Below are 24,250 nucleotides of genomic sequence, written 5' to 3'. Positions count from 1 at the left end.
TGGCACCCAAATGCCACCAGTCAAACAGCGGAGGCATGCTCAACTTGTAGCAAGCCCTTCAATCAGTACCTTGCCTTTCTCTGATCTCTGAACATATCATGGATAAAAATTTCAAATTTGAAACCTGTTTGGAACGTTCATGGGATCGTTATTGTTAGTATTAAAGGTTAAGGACATTATCAGCTGTGTCCTGCAAAGTTAGCCCAATAATTTGTACTCGTCTTGTATTTGTAAGCGTGTTACAGCACACAAAGACCTATGGGTGATTAGTTGCTAATGTAATGATTTGTTCTGCGTTCAGCAAGCGAAATTCCAAAAATGGAGTATCGGCCAGATACCAGTGAAGACGGGGCTAGAAATTTGCCGGATTTCATGAATGTTACAATTTCTACGACTCTACCACCTCAAGCATCATCCACCGTAGAAAAGAAGTCCAGGTAAGATACTCCTCGTGAATGTTCGGCTAATTACAGCGCTTCTTTGTTCAGTTGGGGATATAGTAATTCTCTGACTCTAGCTGGCTAATATTAAGTCCCTTGAGTTATCAGACTATTTACATTTCAAGGTCACCTGTTTAAATTTTGTAACTACACATCGATTGTCTTTTTTCATATATTCACTGGTCGATCGTTTGGTTGCTTTTGTACAGCCTTGGACTTGGAAAAATTCGATACGGTGCAGCAGATTTTGAAGGTAGAAACAAACATTCTATTCTAAATGAAAGTGATATCAAGCAGAGGACTGTCGACTCATCGCTGGGAATTCTGAATATTTCATCTTGTAGGCATATTTTTCTAGAAAACATGAAACCATGTGAATAATAGATACAATACGGCTATTCCGGTATGTCCTAGCCCAGTCAAAAAAGTTTGTTTCACCAATATATGTTGTTCCAGTGCTTGGAGAAAATGAATCGATGGCAGAAAATAAGTATTCCTGTCGCAATTCCAGTATTAAAAACAAGCTAGATGCAGAACGACAACTTGCGAGAGAGTTATTACAAAAGTGTAGTGAACCTAGAGAATCTACAGTACTTTTGGGTAAATAATTACAAGTACAAGTTATATTTTTTCATCATACTTTAAATCAAACCGATTTATTCACAGACCAGAATAAAGAGAATGATGGAAATCTGCAAAATCTAAGCAGGGATTCCAACCCTTCAACACTAACAGATTCACGGCTGCAAAGTTTTTCCAATCAGAACGAGATATCACACAATGATGATCCCCAGGTGTGTGAATAATCTGTTCCATGGTTAATGAAAGTACATTTTACAAATGTGTTTTTCTTTTTTTTGGATCGGTAATGTAATCAGGTTGTCTTCAAGCCAAATGAAATATCCGCCCGATCGTCGGTTTTGGATGTTAGTGCTAACAAGGGAAGTGAATCATCGATATTTCAATCCGGAAGAAGTGGGATTAGTTTTGATACAACTGCTGCTGCTGAGCTCTTGGCCCAATTTGGAGACGAAGATTTTCAATCAGGCTCTAGAGTTGGCAGTCGCATGCTAGCGGATGAACTATCATGGAATCAAAATTATTCCTACGCCATGCCAATGAGTAGTTTGTCTACTGGAGAAAAAGAGCATCTTGAATTGTCTTGTTTTTCAGGAATCATTGGTGATTTTGATTTATCCATAGAGTAAGTGCCTATATGTGTGTAGTGAGACAAAATTATTTTAGATATCACATTTTTGCCAGCCATTATCTTACGATGTCAAACTAATACTACCTATTATTTCTAGATCTCATTCTGGTCGCAAGTTTTCGGTCGGCGAATTTTTCCAACGTAAATGCGGCAATATTGGACAACTTCAGGAAACTGATTGTGTACTTAGACCGAGTTTTGGTGTGGCAATAACAAGTCCTACCAAACAGGGAAACCTAGTGCCTTTGGTAGATGAAACATTGATCAGTGAAGGTTCTCGTGATAAGCATACTGTTTTTTCAATGTTACTCAATTGTTTATTTTGAGATTAGTCATTCAACTTCTTCATTTATGTATTACAGGACCGAGCATGATCGAAACAAATACAAAAGTTTTGGAATGTGGCAATCGTACCGAACATAGCCTGATGAGTCTAAGCAGCATTGCTCAAGCTTTGAATAATATCGAAAATGGTTCTCCGAGACGTTTAGTGGATGAACTGATAATGGCAAAAAGGAAGAAAAAACTTGCACCGTCACAGTTGGTTAATGCCGGCATGAATGGTATTTCTTACTTGCCTCAGAAGGAATCATTTCATTCATCATTTACCATAAATGAAAAACCTGAAAGAGACACATCAACAATGGGAGTTACAACGGTATTATTAGATTCAGCCAGATATTCCTTGCACAATAAAGTTGCACAAAGTCCCATGCATGTTAAGCCAGAATCTACCAGAATGTCTCTAGATGTGGCATTGGAGGCAGCAACGAGTCGTAACAGAGACTGGAGTACCTATGCTATGCATAAGTTAGAAGATAGAGAACTTAGGAAAAGTGAAATGGAAGGTAGTGCAAGGATGACACGAACTCTGAATCACTCGAAAATTATCAAAAAATCTTCTGATCATCATTCAAACATTGATGTTAATTTGTTGTCATCTTTAGAGAATTCTGTAGTAGCGCATGGAAGAAATATGGACGTTTTCAATGTGGAACGAAATGCAGATGTTTTAAGTAAAACCTTGGGTGGAAAACTCGAATTTTCGCATCCTAAACCATCACAGGATGGAAAAAAAATAAAACAGGAAAATGTCACCATAGAATCACTAGGGCCAAGTCTAAATCTATCCGCCCACCAAAAAAAAAAGCCATCCGACCGTTTGACAGTGGATGAAAGGTCCAGTGAAAAAACAACGTACTCTATTGAACGTGATTCCAAGTTAAAATCTAGTATCACCGTTGGTCAAGTTCATGCAAACAGAAAACTACAATCATACAGTGAGTGACATGTAACTCACATACTTCGATTTTATGTTGCGTGAACTAAACAACGTAATTTCGTTACAGGAAGTATCATGTCAGCGAGAAATACGAACGACTTGTTTAGTTGTATTGTCAGAGTTTCCAGAGAGGCTGAAATTGAGATACTGAATGGGAGCGATCGTTGGATGACTTGTACCCTAGCACTGCATCAAATTCAAGGGGACAGAGATAATATATCATTAGATTTACCTGGCGATACAATATTAGTGGAACCTGACAAAGGAAAATTTGTCAAGGTGCGGAAAATTGGAATGACTAAATGATATGCCTGTTACGTTCCATTACCCTACAATTTTTTTGTCCAGATTGGCGTGAAAGTGCACCAGATGGGAAAACCGATAATGGCAATGATTAATATATCGGTATCGGATATGGTTACCAGGTCCAGTGGGGTAATCGAACACGTCATGTGTTTTGTGCCTGAGGAGCCGCAAGTAAGTTGAGCGGTTTCAACCATTTTTTTATCACCAGTTTCTTCAATTATTTTGGACCTATGTTGTGATGTAGATTGGTGTCATAACGCAGTCTGGACTGGACGAAATCCATTTTTATACCGTTGCTGAAAAAAGTTGTAATACATTATCTATAACATTGGAGAATAAAAACAATGCAGAGCTGCCTATTAGATTAATGATTGCCAAGGTGAACTAAAATATTAATTCAAAAGCTGATCAATTGTAAAAAGATTTGCTACATCGGTTGGTTTAAATATCCATATTTTTCCCATTCTACAGGATTCTAGTGGAGCGGAAATATTTAATATCGATAATCACACTGATGAAGTTACCGATCCCACAGATAATGGTGAAGGAATAAATTACAACTTGACACTTGGGCCTCACCAACGAATCCCTGTAAACATTCAGTTCAAAGGAATACTGTTGTCTACAGTTCATAGTGAGGAATAGGAGAAGATTATTGATAATAATTCCGAGTACTGGAAATTATGCGAGTTAATTACTTTATGTGTCTTACAGAACAGCAAGGATTATATCATGCAACTGGAACACTTGTAATCCAGCTACGGACAGATGACGTAGCCGGCCAATTATTGAAGAGCCTCAAATTAACTGGCGCTATTGGTGTTTCGAAAATAGATTTAGTTGATACTCAGTTACCGATAGTGATCACACGGAAACAAAGCAAGTCAATAAAGCTTGTTAATTCTGGGGATGTTGCTGTGATGTTATCTGCCTCATTAGTTGAAAGCGATCATTCAACCAGTTCTGTGATTGGCTTTTCATTGAAGCCGAATACTTTAATGCTTCAAGTGAATGAGAGAGGTTCAATTCTCATTACTTATAAATCCCGAGAAGATGACGTTTCCGAAAGGTATGAGACCCTCCTTCCTATTATGTGAAATCTATGAATTACATCTTATCTCCTTGATGAGCGTTGTAATGTGATTTGATCTATTATTGAATTGGCAGGCAAGCTCACGTGAAAGTTGTTGCCGGAGAGAATGAGTATTTCTACCCCATTGTTGGCGACATTTCCCATCACGCGGATTGCTTAAATGTAAACGGAGCACAACGCTGCATTACTCCTCAATCACGACAGATATGTTCTCCTACTTCTCCTCGTAGTCTAGCATCCAACAGGTATGCAAAATTTAAAAGTACAAGCACTAATCTATGAGCGATCCTGGCTTGTGAGTAAATTGATATTTTATCCAAAAAAAAACAGATCAGCTAATTCAGGGAGGCATTCACCGGGCAGTGCTGCTTCAACGTCAACGGTGTCCGGTAATACGATTCCAATACAATCGACCAATGTCGCCCTTGTGTGGGGTAGTATTAAGTCAGGAAGGAGTGATACGAAGAGTTTCACAATTCGCAACAAAAGTGACAACAAAATTAGACTACAAGTCAACATTGTGGATAACAATAAAAGTTTCCGAGTAGGTAATTTTTACGTGATTATAGATATGAAAACTATTACTCATTTTATGATATGGAATGTATTTTCATTTTAGTTTCTCAAAGAGTCTCAGGCAGTTGGCACAAGTATGTCACTAGTTTTGCAACGCATGGGGAGCAAAGAGATATCCGTCATATTTAGCCCCAATAACCTTGGAGCTTGTGCTGGTAAAATAATATTTACTCATTACAACAATGCAAGAGAACAGGACGATTCATCGCAACGTAAAACAGTAAATATTATCATATACCTGATTTTAGTTCATTTTTATTACTTCACAATGCTCAATTGATTCATTCTTTTCAAGATATACTTATTTGGATACGGAGGTATTGGCAAGGTTGAAATTTTGCAAGCATTTAAAGATACGGGAGGGCTGATGTGGCTCTCCCTCGGTCACATGAACGCAAGTGGAAAATTAAGTGCAAGAATCAAACTACAAAATGCCGGAGATTTGTGTTCATATGCTGTCGTGAAGCTAACACCAAAAGGTAGGTAGATAAGGGGTCACTATCATCTTTTTTTAAATCCTTTCACAACGCTATAACAATGTTCAACAATCCTCGATATCGTAGCTCTCTACCCTGCCATGGTATCCAGTTGGCAAATTAGTCCAACAGAATTGTTATTGGGTCCGGGTGAGACTCAATGGGTTAAATTAGAATTTCATCCAAGACGGGAAGATCTTGCATTACTCAAACGTACTGATGTCTCACACGTTGGAACTTTAACTATTACACACGGAGATGAGCCAACAAGATGGAGAATTCGTAGGTGAGCAATCTCAAATTTTATCGATTTTAACTAGTTAAAGTTAATTCTTTCCTTGCGATGAACGGTTTATTTTTTTTGGTTGTAGATTGTATAATAAATTAAAAGACACTGGTAAACTCCAAGGAGCAGAGAATGATACATTCAAAAATATTGTTTTTCCATTATGCAAAGTATTCCCAGGGGAGACGCTAATAGAGGATTTTAGTCTTGTCAGAGATCCGGTTGTAAGTAATTTTAGTCGTATTTTGCTTGATGGAATTTGTTATTTTTTATTCTAGTTTTTGACCTTAAAAAATGTTTCAGCAACATCTGGGCGATCTCTGTCGTGGTGTTAGTCAACATCAAGTAATGTTGACAATGGAAGTCAACGCAGATGAAACGTTGACCATGTTAAACGATAACGTTGACGACACACAAATTTTTTACTCAGTATGCAGCGACAGTAGCAGTATATTCACTGCTGGGTGTGAGACGTATATGCCCTCTGAGTAAAATTTTATATCAATAATTGAATCAGACAGACATTGTCAGTTGATCTATGGACAGACTATCAACTTCATGCACATATTTTATCATTGTTTCAGAACTCTTACGGAAGTAAATGAAGACGTTATTTCCAAAAATGAGTTCACAGTTACTCCTGGAATGGTGACACTGGCACCACCGTTCAGGACTGAGGCAACTGTGATAGTTTCCAGTTTGCGCAATCTTGCTCAACCATTTGAAACAGTTCTTTCACACGGCGATGTACTTAATGTTGTGCCCACTGAGGGTATGATACCAGCTGGAAGAAGTTTCCCACTAAAGATCCAATGCAGTAAATTAGTGAATAGAAATATATCAGCTGTACTCCAAATATTCATGGAACAACAAATGCGTGAGGTTTTAATCAGCATATCATCTCACAATTGAACAGTTACAAAGTGGGAGTAAAAAAACCGTTCTATTTTAAATTTTTCGTAATTTGCTAAACATGTCACCCTATATGCCACTCATGCTGAGGTGTAATAATAAATTTTGTAAATGTACCACAAATATGTTCTAGTAATAATTAAATGTTTATAAAAATGATAAGTGGAATTTCAATGTACCAAGCACTGTAATATATAATTTTCTTACCATAGATCATCGTGCTACCGAAGTAACACGAAAGTCGGTCTGATATTTGGTCCCTAACAATTGGATTATCCTAGCCATGTTGTTAGTGTCATCTATTCCTGAGTGCAGGTGACCACATAAAGGTAAATTCAGATGTTTTAGCATATCCTTAAGACTTCTTGGATGATACGCGGTTGCATGGCGAAATGTGTCCTTCAAATTAATCCATTCATTGAAATATTTCGGAATAGGAATTTGGCTAATCGCACATTGCTCAGGTAACATTACTCCCAAGTCCCAGTCACCACAAGTTACAAATGTACTTTTACCATTTTCTAAATAACCAGACTTGTGTAACCAACGTTGAAAGTTGAGAAATGTATCAGGGAAATGTTGACTCTGGTCAGTCATCTCTTGTATGATACCAGTGAGCTTTGTACAGTATGTAGTTAGCACAGGGTGAACCTGAGGCCTAATGTATTCGTGAAATACATCCTTCACTTCCCAGGTTGTGGTGGAAACAGCTAAACATGGAAATTCTATAATCTCTTGTGGTTTTAATGCCTCGTCCTTTTGACAAGTAGCTTCAAAGTCAATGATCAACAAATACTCAAAAGTTTGTTTCACTGCAACGGATTCAGACTTTTTCACTGATGTCAGTCTGTTTATCTTTGATAGGTTTGAACGGAGTAATCGGTGCGCCATGGTTCTAATCACAGTGGCATTTCAAAATTCAAATTTGAAATTCCAAAATAGTAAGCTTGAGTATTCGACTACAATGCAAAGATACTTTGGTATTCTCAGTTCAGTGTATTCTTTTCACAAAAATAACCTCATTTAAACGGTTTTGCATTCGAATATGAAGGGGTCAAATTCACCGGCCGACTGAACAATGAACTCCAAAGGTTGTTCACGGTGCGGTCGGTAATGGAGTTTGCGGCAAGATTCAAAATATTTCAGAATACTATGAGGAAGAAATGACGGAAATTATATTGCGACACTAAAAATTTTAATTGATGCGACAACGATAGCAATAATTTTATTGATGGTTTTAGATAGCTCAATAGGATTGATACAAGTAATCATGCCACGAATTGCACCATGGGTCGTTTGTGAACATTTAGGGATAGAAATTCTCATCTCCATGGGGTAGAATTCATAGGATTTCGTATCCAAAATCCTATCCGAAATCCTATGAATTCTACGTATATTCCTATACTCAATATAGGTATTCAGTATAGAAATATAGGTAGTCCTGAAAATATATTTTCGTGAACAGTACAACGCCAACATTGCTATTCGCATTAGGTGTATATAATCACGTTTGACGCCTGATTTAGGTTTTTACTTGAGTAAAAATTTCGTACAACGATTTTGAAACTAATGAATAAAAATCCAGATACTGTTGTATCTCAAGGCTGTGTATCAAGGACTTAATAGCACAGTCTTTCTTGAGTGACATTTCCGGGTATATCCAGCCAGCGAGAGCGATTAGGAGCAACGAAGAAGGATTTATTGATCCATGGGCTAGGCGCGGGTTCAGGGTGAGTGAATATAGTGTGAGGGTGTAAATGCGCTGGCGCAGTTCCCCACTCTGTTCAACCCTTGGAATAATTTTTACCCTCCACACTGGTATTCATCGATGATAAACTCAATATTATTACTGTAAACAGTAGGTCTGGGACGTACAATTATTCGACGTAATACAAAAGTCGTTCTTTATCAGACTGGCGTCTGTACAGGTGCAGATCACATTTGAATAGGTGTATAATAATAAGCGGGTAGAGCATTTGATTGTCATACACATATCGGTACACGGATTACGATATGTCTGGCGGTAAGTATCACTTGTTAAATATTTTATGTCATGCATTAAATCTGGGACGAAATGTAAAAAAAAGATTTCGCTCACACATAATTATTATGCAGCAATGTTTTTTCAAAAATTAATTACCCCCAATCAACTCGAGCTCGGAAAAATGTATAATACGATAGTTGGAATATGATTGTTTCATACAGATTAAAGAGCATTATTAAACTTTGTTTAGTAAGACAGGGACTATATCGGGTTCGCAACGCTACCCGAACAAGTTCATCGGAAATCTGTCAAAAGAGGGTTCGAATTTACATTGATGGTTGTCGGCGAGACCGGGCTTGGAAAATCAACGTTGATAAACAGCCTGTTCCTAGGGGACCTATACAAAGATCGTCGCATTCCTGACGCCCTAGGTAAAAATATAATATTAAAAACTCGTTACATCAGTTTATCTCACCATTGTTCGATATAATTTCAGAACGGGTCGAGAAGACTACGTCGGTTGAGAAAAAAACAATGGACATCGAGGAAAGGGGTGTTAGATTGCGGCTAACGATCGTCGATACTCCAGGTAATAATTATTGCACTGTAATTTCGAAATAAATAATCGAAATCAAAGTTATACCATAGATATATTGAAATAGTTGAACTAAATGCCACATATGCACACCCACATTCAGGATTTGGCGACTCCGTAAATTGTGATGACACATGGAAAGCTTGTTCGGCGTACATTGATGAGCAATTCCGTCAGTATTTCACCGATGAAAGTGGACTGAACAGAAAAAATATCCAGGACAACAGGGTTCATTGTTGCCTATACTTTATTCCACCCTATGGCCGTGGGTTAGTATCATTACCAGATGTTACCAAGGTGGTGTGAAAAGAAAATTATCGTCTCGGTACCGAATTTAAATGAGAGTGACGTTGTTTTCCCGCCACCTTGATATAATTATTCAAAACAAAAAATTGCAATATTTTTTTGAGTACTTAAAAATGGTTTTCCCCGTAGTTTGAGGCAGATGGACTTGGAAGTTCTTCGACGACTGCATCGCAAAGTAAATGTAGTACCTGTAATAGCCAAAGCAGATACGCTCACAGCCCTTGAAGTAAAAAATCTGAAGGAAAAAATTCTGGCCGACATCGACGAGCATGAAATCCAGGCATGATTGATTCTGTAATCAATATATGAAATAATTAATGAACAAGTCATACTTATTTTCCTGTACATTCAAAGATCTACCAATTTCCGGATTGTGACAGTGACGAAGATGAGGATTTCAAGCAACAGGACAAAGAACTGAAGGCCTGCGTTCCTTTTGCTGTGATCGGAAGTTCCACAGTTTTAGAAGTTGCTGGACGTAAAGTACGTGGCCGACAATATCCTTGGGGTGTAGTAGAAGGTATGCAGTGGAAGATTTCATCGTAATTATAGGCACTACTGTATGTATTTATTAAATTCGTTAAAATTGTCAACAAAATATTTATTGCAGTGGAAAATCCGAAACATAGCGATTTTGTGAAGCTTCGAACGATGCTTATTTCAACTCATATGCAGGATTTGAAAGACGTGACACAAGATGTACACTATGAAAATTTCCGGGCTCAGTGCATTTCGCAAATTTCCCAACAGGCGATACGGGAACGGAGGTACATACGAAAATTGTAATTACAGATAACATATTACCCATTATTTATATTGTTTGTTGCGTCGTTTGCTAAATTATGGTAACTGCCACATGGCATGTCATACGCGAACGTATTTTGAATTTTTTTCTCTTCCTGAAGTAAACTAAAGAGGGATTCTGGGCCACACTTCGAGCACAGTATATCGGATACGGACAGGCTTCTTTTACAAAAGGATGAAGAGGTATGCATACTTCCTCTGACTTCATCTCTCCTAATAGAAATCGATCAACTACATCATCAAGGTGTGTTAAAACGTCTAAAATATTATTTTCAGATACGTCGGATGCAAGACATTCTCGCCCAGATGCAAGAAAAATTGAAGGCGACTGGTCAAGGCAGTGGAATTGCAATGCGCGGTCGAGTAGGAAGTCTAGGCAACGACTTAGACGTTGCGGATGCTGATAAAAAGCGGAACAGTATTATAGACGTTTAAATACAAGGTAATCACAAGTTACGGTTAACTCATAAACCTGTAGGAGTGATTTGAATTATTCTTGGTTGGATACATTATTATTTTTAATCAACGCAACAAAAGAAAATTAATGATACATAAGGAATTCGATAATAGCACAAAATGAAATTCTAAAAATCTCACGATTTTCAAGTAGTCAAAAAAAAAGCTAACCGCTTCCTTGCGCAATATATTATAAATTTCGGGTGACTGTTTTGCTGCACACTCGTATTACAACAATTTAAGTGAGAATTTCATGAGTATTATTACATTTATAGTTACGTATTGGTGTATGAATGTGTAGGCATTTATAGGCACACATTAGTATGATATACATACATATTATATAGTTGTGTGCGACTATGATAATTGATAATATATATGGGAGTATATTTAGGTACAATTATACAAGATATAGGTACGTCTATGCGGTATATTAATCAAATTGTGAAACATATATCTATGGTACAATTTTTTGTAACTATAATGACAAATGAAAATGAGAAAACCGAAATATACAACGTAGCCCGTAATTGTGGCCGAATTGTAAATGCTTAGTTTTTTTTTATTACATATAAATTCCCAAAATTGTACAGCTTCAGAAAAGTAATCATTCTCTTTTAACTTATATTACTTTGTTCATACGTACGATAATAATAGTGGAATAGAGAAAAAACAACAGATAGAAAATAAATATCACGTAACACCTCATTTTTGATAATAAATCTTGTACTTAACAATAAAAATATTATACAAACATGAATGAAATGTCTAATATGCTAATATACATTCAACTGGCAAATATACATTTCGAGTGACGTATCAAATATTCTGCAAACAAATAGTATAACACAGTTTAAATAATTTGAAAAATACAAAACACGTTAAAATAATAAAAATTAGTGTTTATTCCAGATTATTATACGCTCTAACTGTCGTAATCTAATTGTAAGTAGAAAGACCCGTTTATTTTTAATACACGTATAATATCAATCGTTTAGAAGATTAGTCAATCAAATAAATAACAATAAATAACCTGGTTAGGAAATTATACAATGGATGATGAAATTGATCGACAAATACAATAACGGCTTACATTTAAAAATTTATGTATGAAAAATCCGAGTTTTTTTTTATAACCGATCAAAATCATAGTACGTGACAACTAAAGTCCTTGGCAGAGGAGATTAGGTTCTATACAGGTATTTTAAGCACGTTATTTCCTTATAATGTCATTAATCTGTATGTATATGCGTGATGGTTAGCGGTGGCCCTTTTTCAATTAATTATTTAGGTATAGAATAATAGGTTTCGTAATTAACATAAAACTATTAACCAAAAAGATTCGTGACTATTGAATTAAAACCGTTGCTGATTGACGAAAAAATTCCATTCCCAGGATCACCAGACGCCGTATTTGCCCCTGAATTCGGCCTGTACTGTCCCTGTGTGAAATAAGGCGATCCTGGTCTCTGTTCTCTATGGGAAGGTGGTCGCCCCACGTAAACCCCGGTTCTTCCATCATCATTTCCGCTGTTGATGTCATGCCTCTGTGGAAAAAAAATTTAGCTGTAATCATGCGAATAGTGCGAATGAGGTAAGTTTTATTTGCTGTCTTTCAACAACTCCATTGGATAATGAACAAAATAACTTTCAACAATCTTGTTCTAATGCAAGCCAGTCTGATTATTTTTCGACTTTTATGTTCTATCGCAAATAATGTAAAAGTATTTTCTAGAAATTTTTCATCTCATGAAGTTGTTGGTAGATAGAAAATAGAAAGCAGTTATAACTTAAGATTGTTATGACAGATTTTAAGACGAAGATGGCTGATCAACAACGATTCGGCGAAATAATTATGATCACACGGCGAGTGAAAATTACATATAATGACAGAGCTACAGTGCACATTTTTGAAATGCTTCGTTTAGACGTCTTCTGCAACATAATATAAGATACAACGTGACATTCGAAAACATTTAGATAAATCGTAGTTAAAAACAACTGCAGTTAAATTTGGATAATCTAACAATGCAATTGCGACGTCGCAAAATGATTAAACGGCATACGACAAGTAAATATTCGGCGTTGTAAATTTCAACATTGCATTCTGCAATTCGCAGCATGCAGAAGCTTATTTCAACACACGTACACGTATCTTCATACATAATAAGTACACATGATGTAATATAACAAATCATAATTTGTGCGCATAGAGCGAAAAAGTAGAATTAATTACAGATATAATTTTGATGGGTAATCAAGATTCAACGTGATCAATATGTATATATGCATACATACATTTACAGTTTGAATATATCGTGACCGGAAATGTGAAATGAAGTCCCGATCAGTTATAGTATATCGAATCTGCCCTCATTTCTGCAGAGTATTATGGTATAGTCGTATAGAGGGTAGATACATCTTCTTTCATACGTTGATATAATTTCCCAACGGGTTTCACCTCGAATTTCTCGAATGCCGAGGGATCTTCAAGCAATAATTTCTCATCCCGCGCATGATCTAAATTCCCCGAAGGACGATGTACGTGGCATTATATTTCTATATCCTTCTGGAATTGGCAGCTAAATGAATCGAGAACTTAAAACGGGTCAACGACTCGTGTTTGCATGTATATGCGTATGTATGTGACTCCACTCGGAAACTGAATGCGATAAAAAAACCAACCAACTATCCTATAGCTCTGTAACGAATATTGAAATAAGAAAAATTCAAAGTAAGCTTATTATGTGAAGAAACAAAAACTGTACAGGCACGGGATGTTACTGAATGTATGAATATGCGAAAGTGTACCTGATACACAAATAGATATATGATATGATGTAAAGTCATGTGCGTGCAGCAATCGAAACATACATATCGAATTAGCAAAGCACCAGCTGTATAGGTGTTAATTCATCATGGCAACTTCCTCAACTATGAATAAAAAAAAAATTTGCGATGAGCTGGAAAAAAACGAGCAGAGAATGTGAATTTATAGATATGATAGCAATTGCGAAAAGTTCTAAAACAATGTAGAGTGAAACTCGTTAATGGTAATAGCATCACGTCGTAGCTAAGCAGGATTCCTGAAAAATTAATACTTACACAATTCGTGATATTAGCCAGATTTTAGAGGGTGGTATAATTTTTTTCATCTATACAGGGTTATTGTGATATTAGGATGAGGGGAAAACGATAGAGTCGGCTGCCGTTGCTGTGGATACGGCGGCGACATCAGGAACGGTAAAGGTGCCTCCGTTCAGGAGGTGATCCAAAAGTTGACCTTTGGGTTGCAGAGGTGAATCGGATGTTACAACAGTGTAAGAAGAGGTACTGGTGGATATCTCGTCCGCGAAGACGGACGACGATATTGAAGCGTCTCGAGCTACTTCCTGATTTGCTTGATCGGGCTGATTATTATACTCCCATCTCTGTAAAACGAGACACCACGATCTCTACTGCTTAAAAAACTAAAAGAAAACCCTCACGCAAGTTCGGCAAACCATCTGCGAAAAATTCGCGACCTTATCGATAATCGTAATTGTGATCCGCAGAGACCAGTCAAGATTGCGTCCTTGTTTCTTGCTTCGTTCTCGATATTGTGGGAGGCCGCGAATTGCGCGTGCAATAAAAAATAAACAACCAAGTCAGATAAAATAGTTGGATCATTGACTTGCGCCGCTGTGTAACGGATAAACAACTATACACACGTTTGTGACCAACTATTAAATTTTGGGGTCACCAAAACGTGAAAAAACTGCAGCATAAAAAATAATCAACATTATCATATATATGATCTATTGAAACATTGTAACGGAAGGACCATATAGCGACGCTTATGCGGCTTTCAACTTGACTTACTGCAGATCGACGAACGCACTAAAAGTAATATTATTCAGTGGCACAGTAACTATAGGTACACACATAAATGAACGGGAATTCTAACGGTTATCGCGATTTGCGCCAGACGATTGGAACAACGGAATTAATAAAGTGGGTCTCACCTTGGTGGCCCGAAGAGTGACATTCAAGAGCGTTGGATGCTGTTCAACTACCATGAATTCGACTTCTCGGGGTAGATACCCGTCAGCGTAGACCTGCGGACAAACAATTGAGAAGGTCGTTAAATTGAGAGTCAATCAGTGGAATCCGACTGACAAACTTCAAGACGTAATATAATACCTCTAATTTATAGATTCCGGGAAGTAGGACTCTCCAGAATTCACCGTATTTTGTAGTTACGAAACCAACATCGCGAGATTTCACTTTAAGAGATGCTTTTTCAACCGGATTACCGTTCTCATCGATGACGAAACCATGAACACCACGATGAACTTCGGCAAGAAATTTAACGAGCGCCTAGATCGATAACAAACAAATTAACACTGAAATCGGGCAAGATGAAAGTGAACGAATAAAATAAATGTACAAAATAAACCAACCACTCGGTTTTCGTCCCAGTAACGCGGGAGATCCTCCACCGGTGGATATTTACAGCAGGATAATTCGAGGGTTATTTCCATGCAACCGTTCCAAACGTAATTGAAATCCTGCATACCACCTGTAAGTGGGTACCACTCCGCACCGTTTGTAATACCATTTTTGAATCCAGGCTGAGTTGATGAACAAGCTGCACCTCGATGCATTGTACCATGATTTTGAGAATACGTTAATGATAAATGACGAAAGACGTCATCGTCCGGTGATACGCTCGGAGTCGAGCTATAACTCTGGAACACTGCGGAGGTTGAACATGAATTAACGATTAATTCATATTTTATTGGAATATGTCCCAAATGTCTGAGATCCGTAGAATTTATGTGTTTTAAATTTTTTTTCACATTTCATTCATATCGATTAGCATACCTGCGCATAACGGGGCTGAACGACATATTCCTGATTGCGTGAAACCCACACGAAATCATAAATTATCATTTTATGAAACTTTGCTCATACCAGTCGAAGTGTATAACGGAAATAACTCGGTTACAGAATTCGGGTTATTGTTTTTGTTTTCATAATGATATTGAGATGGCCCGATGAAAATTTAATTCCCTAAAATTCTGCCAATTTCTGCCACAAATTGATAGAACCATTTCAATATATCTATGACAGAACCGAATATCACAATGTAAAATTGAACTCTCTGATCTATGATCCATCTAATAAAATCTGATAGATGAACAACAACATCACGCTTGCTTTCTGTCGGACGCGTGTACTGTTATTCGTCGCGCCGCATGAATTACATTTTCACTATCAAATGAAATACACTTTCTAACTATGGAGGATGAAAAAAAATTGATGATATATTAATGATTTTTGTCAACGCGACATAGGTGGCCACTTTTGTGAGAAATGTAGCATGCAAAGGTGGACTATTATACGTATGTACAATAATACGTCGCCACTTACTCGAGTTTGGTGTGTTGTCAAAGGGGTAGCTGGCAACGAGAGCTCCACCATGTAAACTTCCGGACAAGACAAACTGAATCTTCGAAACCCATTCTTTGACAGCTTCTGTTTCTGGTTGGCTCCACTTATTGTTTTGCTTGAAGTAATCGGGAAAGTTACGATTCAAATCGAAACCACGAGCGTTGTACCTATGGAAAAATTGACGGTATGTGACATAGCGAACATAATTGAAAGTAAATTTTGGTACATGAAAATTTAATTATTGCGGTGAAATCACTTCTCACCTTCCTTGACCTCCTTCGCACGACCCTTCCTTCGAAACTTCGAAACCATCAGGGTTCATCGACGGTAAAATATGGATTCGCGTCTTGTCCAAAAGCCACGTTATGTATGGATCGGTTCCATATTTAGTGACCAAGAGCTAAGTCAACAAGAAAAAGAATAAAAACCATAATTATATGAAATATCCATGAACTTGCTATAGCGCTAACGGATGATCAGCTTATTATATTCGTCCTATAGATAGTATACCTATGCTCGTACCGTGCGTGGAATTTTATTGAACAAGAACGAACGTCCAAAAGGCCTTGACCAATATTTTATTTTCACCTACTCTCACATGAGGTGACATACATGAATTAACATGAAAAGATTATTTTTACCCGTATAATGGCCTTTGCTAGCGGAAAAGTTGATGCTTGATATAGTTGAAACATATCTATGGTTGAAACGACAACTATGAATATTACATACATAGATTTCATACGGGAAATCATTGCAATTAGATTGCGATAGCATACAAATTTCATATACAGAGAGTAAAAGTGATTATGCATTGTGCTACAATAAAAAATAACCTTCGCACCTTAATGATGCTTTAAAAACGTGTTTAAATGAAACCTGTTTGAAGTCATTTAAAACACAGGACTCTGACTGATGTGAAAAAATAGTTGGTCAACTATTATCCGACGACAAGTTTGGTTGTCGCGTTTCTCTCGATTTGTTTAAATTGAAAATAACAGATAAAAAAAATGCAGACGTACGTGAACAAGATGTAGCATCAATTCACGGCCAACGGCCTCATTCCCATGAATATTAGCAACGTACTTCACATCTGGATTTCCAACAACATGTTCGTAGGGAGAAGATGAAACTACGATTACCCATAGATCCCTGCCTAAAAAATTAATACGTAATCTCATGTAATTATCGTTCAACGATTATTATTCACACGAACGAAGCTTCAAGGTATTATATAACGTAAAAATATACCTTTAACGGACTTCCCGATGGAATAAAGCGCCGTAAGATTCTGGTACCTGAGCGATGTGGCTCTGAGGAAACGGCTCATCTGTTCGTAGTTGTGGTACTTGAACTCTACATCGTAAGGTTCATCAAAAACTGAGTACCTCGAGTTATAGTGGCGTCCAAAGTTTTCTCCTGCAGTTGGACTAACAACGTCCTCGGCAAAAACTTGATACGAAATAACACAAGATCCCAACATAACAACGAGTACCGGAAATACTCGCATTCTGGAATTCAATTAATTTGATATCGGTTAATAATTTATTTTATTCCTTAAAAAAAAACAAAAAAACCTTAAGACTGCAGATTTTGAAAAACGATACGAGATAGCCTATGTACAGGGTGTCAATGAATAATTGTACCTAACTCAAAGGGCTAATAAAGTGCACTTAAATAAGTAATCTTAGATGAGCAATCCATGTCCAGAAACGTCGCGTTCAGACGCTACATGCTACAGGGCATCCAAGGTCGCAGGTAAAGAGCGTGGTCAGCGCCTGGTCGTTGTTTACCCAACGCGCGTTTCCTACTCGAAAACTGTACGATTCAGAAGACCATGGCTTTAGATAGTGGTCCATTTGTTTTATATATTATTTATTAATGTTCAAGTTTTCAATCACTACAAATAATCTCCAGAATTGCCAGCGACCAGGCGATAAACCTGCGACCTTCGATGTCCTGTAGCGCCTGAACGCGACGTTTCCGGATATGGGTTGCTCATCTCATTGTCAGGTAATCTGAGATTCTCTGATTACTTGTTCAAGTGCACTTTATCATCCCCAGTTTGGCAAAATTATTTATCAATACCCTGCATATATACAGTACCAATTGAGGTTTTGAAGGTAAAAGAAAATCAGAATAATTCTGTTCATACATTTTTACGGGAATCCTTTGATGAAAAACTAGGAATAAGAAAAAAAAAAGAAAATTAAAAAAAAATCTGGTCGAGTGACGTGGAAATGCCCCGTATAAAATACTAATACCAACCCAGATGCGATAATAGCTTTTCGAGGCAACAAACAATACGTGGAGTACATATACTCATATGTATTTATAATTCTATTATAACGTAATAGCTAATAACAATAGCTGTACTGTGATAGAATGAACATTATTTTCATATTCCGACTCAACGTGAAGCGATTCTCGTGACGCACATCAGCATCCGCTTCTAATCAGTGCGAAATATACTTTCCCTCTTTAGGCCGAAGTGTTGACACACATAAAATTAATGCGTTTATACATAAGTTTCTGTTTGCTTCAATTCCTGGTATTCCAAATAGATCATCCCGGAAAGAGATTATTTTTGCTGAATGAATTTCTCTCGACGATCAACGGAAGAATTTGATTGTACAGTTATTGCAAATCGCCAATAAAAAATTAATTGTTACTATTTTCGCTCATTTCTGCTATACCGTATTAAATTTAGAACTTTGAGATCGGCTATTATAAAAATGTAATTAGAGTCCGATCGAAGTTTAGTGTAATTCGTTGTCAAACCAAAATAGTTCTGTAGAAACGTGAGACGGGTCGACACGTGTACTAAAATTGTTCCATTCCAGACAACGATCGACATCAGTTTAACTGTTGATATATTGCAGTCTGCAATGTAACTATGATTAGCATCCATTTTTTTAACATTCAACTTGACTTACGATCACCGTATTTATAGTTCGGCTATGCGTTGATCAATTACAATATTCAAATACAGTGCTATATACTAATTACTAATCGTAAAATACATGTATATTTGGTCTTAATATACATAGATAGGTTTAGTATTTCATACAGTAATTATAATCATCATTCGACACCAACTCTGTAAGTAATACGTGCTGCCGGGCTTATTTACAGATATTTGACATTCAAAACGATGACCACGAGAAGCTATTTCTTTACCGTCACCATTATTACACCGAAATAAGTTTCTAGGTACGATGTACAAAGTATAGGCATGTATGTATAAGATCCGTCTTTACATCCTTGAAATTAATATTCTACCGATGAGCAAATGAATCTTACATTACCGTATTATACTTTTATACTGCAGTCAATCGTTTATTGAAAACATTTTTATGTAAGGCTGACCAATCGGTTTATAAATTATTATGTTGCATACCATAATAAATGTAACGAGTACAGATAGTGAAGATATACACTGTGAATTTAATTTGAATGATACGCATTTTCGAAATTTGCCTCGTACTTCCGGTGTCAGCGCCCGCGACATTCACCGTACATAAATATCTACATACGTGTGGAATGTAAACATAAGATAATAATCGGTTTGAATTAAAAAAAAAATCACAAATAAGTCCCAGAAGAGTTAATGATACGTATTGAGGTGAAAACGTTCTCATATTGGTACAGATCAAAATAGATCAATCTTGGGAAAGTGACGATATAGAAGTACATACGTATACGCGTATGATCTTTGAATCTTGCCTGTAGCAATCGGTCTCTTGAGGTTTTGTAGTGATATTTAATCGATAGCGAATTACTGTTATGAGTAAAAATAGGTTTTATTTACCTTATCGTGGGTGACATCCTGAATATTCGGTTTTAATACAGATTTATGTTGAGAACCACGGTGAGAATAACGGTGCCTCGCCGCGAAGGGACGCCCTCCTTTCTTTTTTCCAGTAGAAGCAGCAACAGCAGCAGCTGATATCACGTAGAAAATGTAAACGTAGATGTAGGTGCTTTTAAATACAATGCGCGTTTGAAGCGAGTAAACTGATACCAATACGTGGTTCAAAAAATAAATACTTCACAATTTACCTGCCCACAGAAATTTTGATCACTCAGATATACTACGATAGATCGTTGATACTATGTAGATCATGCTGGATCACAAATTAAAACGGATCAAGAGCGTATAAATTGGGTGACAAAATCTCACCGTCAAATAAAGTGTAATACTTTAAGGGAAAAATGAGATACAGAAAAATATATTTTTGCCCCCCAATCGCGTTTTTAAAAATAGTTGAAAAATGGAAAAGAACTTTGGTAACGTGTTCCAAAGAGCGACGTCGATCGTCAGGATCGCAACGTTGCTTTTGTCTTTTCCCTTATTTTTTCTTCAATGTTTTTTCTATTTTGTATTACCTCGGTGTACCCCGTCACGTATGTAAAATGTAAGATCAGCTGCGAAACGAGCGAGCGACTCGCGGCAGAGTGCCGACGAATCCGCTTAGGAGCAAGTATCACGGTTTCCTCGCAGAGTCAGGTTGCGGGAGAGAGTTCAGGTGGGAGAAACGTCCAGGAAGGGGGATAAAATTCGGGCGAGGGGTTGCGGGATCAGGGGATAAATGGGGAGGTGGTTTGAGGGTGGAAAATATAAGGGTGGGAGGAAGAGGGGCGCAAAGGGTATCAGAAAAGTGTGTCATCCGTCACGCGACGTCGAGGAGTGATCGTCGACGCCGCGGTCAGGGTTGCTCACCTTTCTTCGAGATTTTTTCATATTTCCTTACGTCCTCTCGTTATACATATACAGGCTTTATCTCTGCTGCTGTGTTACGTAGTCCTCGTTTTTCCTTTATCATCGATTCCGAGTTATCTTACAGGTATACAAATCAATTTTATATCGGTATAATACACGCGTTTATTTTCACATACGTATAACGTAACCTGGATTTCTCCAATTACCTCCGCTTCATGCGGCTGTTTTCAACGGCTTTTCACTCATGGGTAAGATGAGAGATCTCTGGGATGCGAAACGTGCTTGTATACTATGTAACATTGATTCTGGAGCTATTCACCGCTTGGAATAGAAGTAGGCGAGAGTGCAACGCACAATTTTAATTTTTTTCTGATAAAGATTTCTTTACAATCATTACAATTGTTATTCAAAATTAAGGTTTTTTTCCTTATACCTACAGATCTGAAACTAAGTCAACTTTCGAGGATGACCATAATATTTTCAGTTTCACAAGGTATTCGAAGCAAAAATATGACAAAAGCAAAGTTTGAGTTTATTCTGCCTTTAGTTATAAATTCATCAAATGGGTAGAACAGGGAATCTTATCAAAATCAGCTGATTTTAATTTTGAATAATTCCTCTGAGCTGCGCGGCAAGTGAACGCGGCTAATGGGAACATTAATGGTTTCAAGTCTCGTCCACGTTTGCCCTACTTTTGCGAGTTGCGTTACTTCGTTTTCCCACTATTTATTTAACTCTTTTTTCAATTTTCCACTTTATTCGCACTATATGACCGTAATATTTATGTTAGGTAATATCTATTTACGCCCCTGTGCGTTTATGTACGGAGAAATCAAATACCCCGCCGTGTATGGTTTTTTATACATACATATGCGTCAGGAGGGGAAGTGGATATCTTCATGTGCATCTCCATGTGTATACGTGCATACCTGTATACTGGACTATTAACGAATAACGACGTAGACGCGAGACTCCATAAGAGTTTCACGAAAGTAGGACAACCACCGGCTTCTTTTATATTGCTCGCTCAACGTTTGAAACTGACAAAAAAGTAAAAATACCTTGATATTTTACCGGTCATGGTGTCAGTCCAGGACAGTTACTTGGACGGGTTGGGTGATTCTCAGGTGCACTCAGTCAGTTGATAGAAATTGCTTTGATCTGACTCATTCATTGATTGTTCTTTGGCACAATTAACAGATCTACCGTTTTGAGTCATAGCCAACATGAGGAATCAATATAACTTGTTAATAGATTCGGAGCTCTGCCCAGTAATGCATTATAAGTAGGACAATATCTAAGAGTGGTTTAGAAAATGTTTGTAGTTTCAGTAATGGTCAAAATTTAGGCTCTATAGAAGTTTCTTTATCTAAAACTTTTTCATTCCACTCACACATTTCTTATCTTCTTTTATCACAATGCATGTATTCAACACTGAACTTCACGGGCACACTGAAAAGCTGCAACAAGAGCATTTAATTGAACTGCCTCGGTACAGCCGGCAGCAACTCTTCGCTCTATATCAGCCATCTTAACAACCAGGTTAATCAATATATTGTCAGGAAACTCGACTGTAACATAAACGTACAGGCCCCAAAATTAAATTAACATCTAGAAAACAAATGGTGTAAGAGAGACTCACTTCTATTCACAAACAAGTGAAGCTCGGTTAGTATGTCTTGCAGTGCCAGCCCCTTCTTTGTCTTCAAGTCTTGGATTTCTACAATTTTGGTTAAAGTGCAATAGCATTATTGAAAATAACAATCTTTGTAAACACCATTACATGACATTTATTCTTCAAAACTACGTATTATTGACTAAGAAAAGGATACTGCAGTATGCCAATACGTAATTTTCGTTCAGTAGCCAGTTAGCAATGCTCCTTATATCTGAAGGAAGAGGATGGCCAACGCAAGAGTAGACTGTCTCCTCAGTCACTGATCCATAGGCTAACCATGTACTTTGCAAGACATTCAACACTTTCCTCATATCACCACCGCTTAATGTCATCAAGGCATTTTTTCCATCTTCCGTAACTACAAGACTGTAAGCACAGTAAAAAGTTTTCGAATAGAAATTAGATGTATAGATTTTAATGCAATTCTTCTAATATATACATACACATAAATATACATATTATTACCCACTTTTCTTTTTCAATTACATGCTCAAGCCGCGGCATTACTTGCTCTGAGGCAAGAGGACCAAATCTGAATTTAGTGCACCTGGATTGAACTGCCGGAATGATTTTACTCAGATAATTACAAATTACACAGAATCTCACGTTTTCGGTGTATTTTTCAATAACTGAAACAATAAATATTAGTAATATCTGCAAAAAAGGTGGCACAGTATGAAATGTTTGGACTTAATGCTCACTTCTTCGTAATGCATTCTGAGCATCATTTGTCATGGCATCAGCTTCGTCAAGGATAATCAACTTGAAGCCATCATTGAAGATTGTCCGTGTGCTCGCAAAGTTCAATATCTGCCCTCTCACTATGCCAATTCCTCTGTCATCAGAAGCGTTTAATTCCAATACCTGGTGGGACATTAAAATCCATGAAAACATAGTACTTTCGTGTAGTCAACACTTGGTCTGATATTAAGAGCATTGCTTTAGTAAGGAGAAAAACGAACCATTGAAGTGAATTGTGCGGGTGTATAAAGCTGTCGAGCAGATGCCAGTATGGTACTTGTTTTTCCTGTTCCCGGTGGCCCATAGAAGAGTAGATGAGGTAGCTGGTTTTCTTTGATGAATTTGTTTACTAAAAAATGTCACAGAGATCTCTTAGTCTGACAAATAATGAATGAGAAGACTATGATTTGTGCAATGCCGTAATGTAAATAAATTCTAGATCATGGGTTGGCTTACTAGTTCTTATTATTTCCTCGTGAGATATTAGATCATCTAGATGCGCTGGCCGGTATTTTTCAACCCTATGGAAATTGAATTTTTTATTATTCAGACACACTGATATATTTAGATTCTGGTACTGCACTGCGGAATGTCTGTGAGAAATGTCCTAAGTACCATGGAAGGTTAGGTGCAGTCTTGGCTTCCAGCGTCATTATTACGAGATAATAAAAGTTAATGACCAATTAGTCTTTCTGCGTGAAAATGTTTCGTAGGTCACATTAGTGGATAACGATTCAAATTAACGATAAAGTTAGGTCACAACGGTTTGGTCGGCGAAAAATTTCCGGCATTCGTTGTTTGAGTCAAACCAATCAACGCATGGATCAACGAAGGTGCCGCGCTTTGCGGCAAACATAGTTTATTTAGTGGCCGGTGACGACGCTACCTCCTGGTTTAAAATTGGTTCACAAATGGTCCTACCATCCCTTGATCACAGCAGTTACTT

General features: G+C 37.3%; 5 protein-coding genes across 14 annotated transcripts; 2 read left to right on the top strand and 3 right to left on the bottom strand.

Moving 5' to 3' along the window:
* Window positions 1-34: 34 nt before the first annotated feature.
* Window positions 35-6,786, top strand: LOC105686051. Of its 4 annotated transcripts, XM_048653741.1 has the most exons (22): window positions 35-153; window positions 302-437; window positions 650-780; window positions 897-1,040; window positions 1,107-1,234; window positions 1,319-1,644; window positions 1,748-1,923; window positions 2,013-2,498; window positions 2,598-2,930; window positions 3,000-3,211; window positions 3,281-3,409; window positions 3,483-3,617; window positions 3,710-3,872; window positions 3,953-4,307; window positions 4,406-4,576; window positions 4,662-4,875; window positions 4,951-5,127; window positions 5,203-5,386; window positions 5,471-5,669; window positions 5,755-5,893; window positions 5,973-6,157; window positions 6,254-6,786. In XM_048653741.1, exons 1-22 carry the CDS (start codon window positions 99-101, stop codon window positions 6,579-6,581), a joined length of 4,506 nt encoding a protein of 1,501 aa, XP_048509698.1. In that variant the 5' UTR covers window positions 35-98; the 3' UTR covers window positions 6,582-6,786. The 4 variants fall into 4 exon arrangements, with proteins under 4 accessions (XP_048509698.1, XP_048509691.1, XP_012256028.2 ...); XM_048653734.1 differs by having other exon boundaries at window positions 650-693; window positions 2,013-2,930; XM_012400605.2 differs by having other exon boundaries at window positions 2,013-2,930.
* Window positions 5,145-7,677, bottom strand: LOC105686054 (ERI1 exoribonuclease 3). Of its 3 annotated transcripts, XR_007278049.1 has the most exons (3): window positions 6,789-7,670; window positions 6,263-6,453; window positions 5,145-6,153 (listed from the first exon to the last, which is right to left on the bottom strand). XR_007278049.1 is itself a non-coding variant. In XM_012400611.3 (2 exons), the coding sequence occupies exon 1, from the start codon at window positions 7,470-7,472 to the stop codon at window positions 6,795-6,797; it is 678 nt and encodes a 225-aa protein (XP_012256034.2). In that variant the 5' UTR covers window positions 7,473-7,670; the 3' UTR covers window positions 6,335-6,470; window positions 6,789-6,794. The 3 variants fall into 3 exon arrangements, 2 of the variants coding, with proteins under 2 accessions (XP_012256034.2, XP_012256035.2); XM_012400611.3 differs by lacking the exon at window positions 5,145-6,153 and having other exon boundaries at window positions 6,335-6,470; XM_012400612.3 differs by lacking the exons at window positions 5,145-6,153; window positions 6,263-6,453 and having other exon boundaries at window positions 6,860-6,980; window positions 7,097-7,677.
* A 671-nt stretch (window positions 7,678-8,348) lies between these two features.
* LOC105686053 (septin-2) lies at window positions 8,349-12,094 on the top strand. 2 transcript variants are annotated; one of them, XM_020852357.2, is made up of 9 exons: window positions 8,349-8,604; window positions 8,820-8,996; window positions 9,062-9,154; window positions 9,264-9,429; window positions 9,596-9,746; window positions 9,821-9,986; window positions 10,077-10,233; window positions 10,372-10,453; window positions 10,547-12,094. In XM_020852357.2, exons 1-9 carry the CDS (start codon window positions 8,595-8,597, stop codon window positions 10,703-10,705), a joined length of 1,161 nt encoding a protein of 386 aa, XP_020708016.1. In that variant the 5' UTR covers window positions 8,349-8,594; the 3' UTR covers window positions 10,706-12,094. The 2 variants fall into 2 exon arrangements, with proteins under 2 accessions (XP_020708016.1, XP_020708018.1); XM_020852359.2 differs by having other exon boundaries at window positions 8,816-8,996.
* Window positions 11,614-20,707, bottom strand: LOC105686052 (carboxypeptidase M). Of its 4 annotated transcripts, none has more exons than XR_007277990.1 (12): window positions 20,552-20,707; window positions 19,974-20,107; window positions 17,414-17,673; window positions 17,185-17,318; window positions 16,426-16,562; window positions 16,142-16,329; window positions 15,593-15,622; window positions 15,169-15,464; window positions 14,909-15,085; window positions 14,731-14,823; window positions 13,832-14,157; window positions 12,135-12,273 (listed from the first exon to the last, which is right to left on the bottom strand). XR_007277990.1 is itself a non-coding variant. In XM_020852355.2 (11 exons), the coding sequence occupies exons 2-11, from the start codon at window positions 19,988-19,990 to the stop codon at window positions 12,055-12,057; spliced, it is 1,551 nt and encodes a 516-aa protein (XP_020708014.2). In that variant the 5' UTR covers window positions 19,991-20,107; window positions 20,225-20,631; the 3' UTR covers window positions 11,614-12,054. The 4 variants fall into 4 exon arrangements, 1 of the variants encoding a protein (XP_020708014.2); XR_007277989.1 differs by having other exon boundaries at window positions 20,225-20,632; XM_020852355.2 differs by lacking the exon at window positions 13,832-14,157 and having other exon boundaries at window positions 11,614-12,273; window positions 20,225-20,631.
* Window positions 20,708-21,022: 315 nt separating this feature from the next.
* Window positions 21,023-24,155, bottom strand: LOC105685961 (replication factor C subunit 5). The gene is made up of 8 exons (XM_012400470.3): window positions 23,920-24,155; window positions 23,761-23,825; window positions 23,526-23,653; window positions 23,265-23,427; window positions 23,033-23,192; window positions 22,718-22,929; window positions 22,528-22,605; window positions 21,023-22,456 (listed from the first exon to the last, which is right to left on the bottom strand). Exons 1-8 carry the CDS (start codon window positions 23,955-23,957, stop codon window positions 22,314-22,316), a joined length of 987 nt encoding a protein of 328 aa, XP_012255893.1. The 5' UTR covers window positions 23,958-24,155; the 3' UTR covers window positions 21,023-22,313.
* Between the last annotated feature and the right edge of the window lie 95 nt (window positions 24,156-24,250).

This window comes from Athalia rosae, chromosome 1, assembly GCF_917208135.1.
Source record: "Athalia rosae chromosome 1, iyAthRosa1.1, whole genome shotgun sequence".
Lineage (NCBI taxonomy): Eukaryota > Metazoa > Arthropoda > Insecta > Hymenoptera > Athaliidae > Athalia > Athalia rosae.
This window is presented reverse-complemented; position numbering and strand designations above follow the sequence as displayed.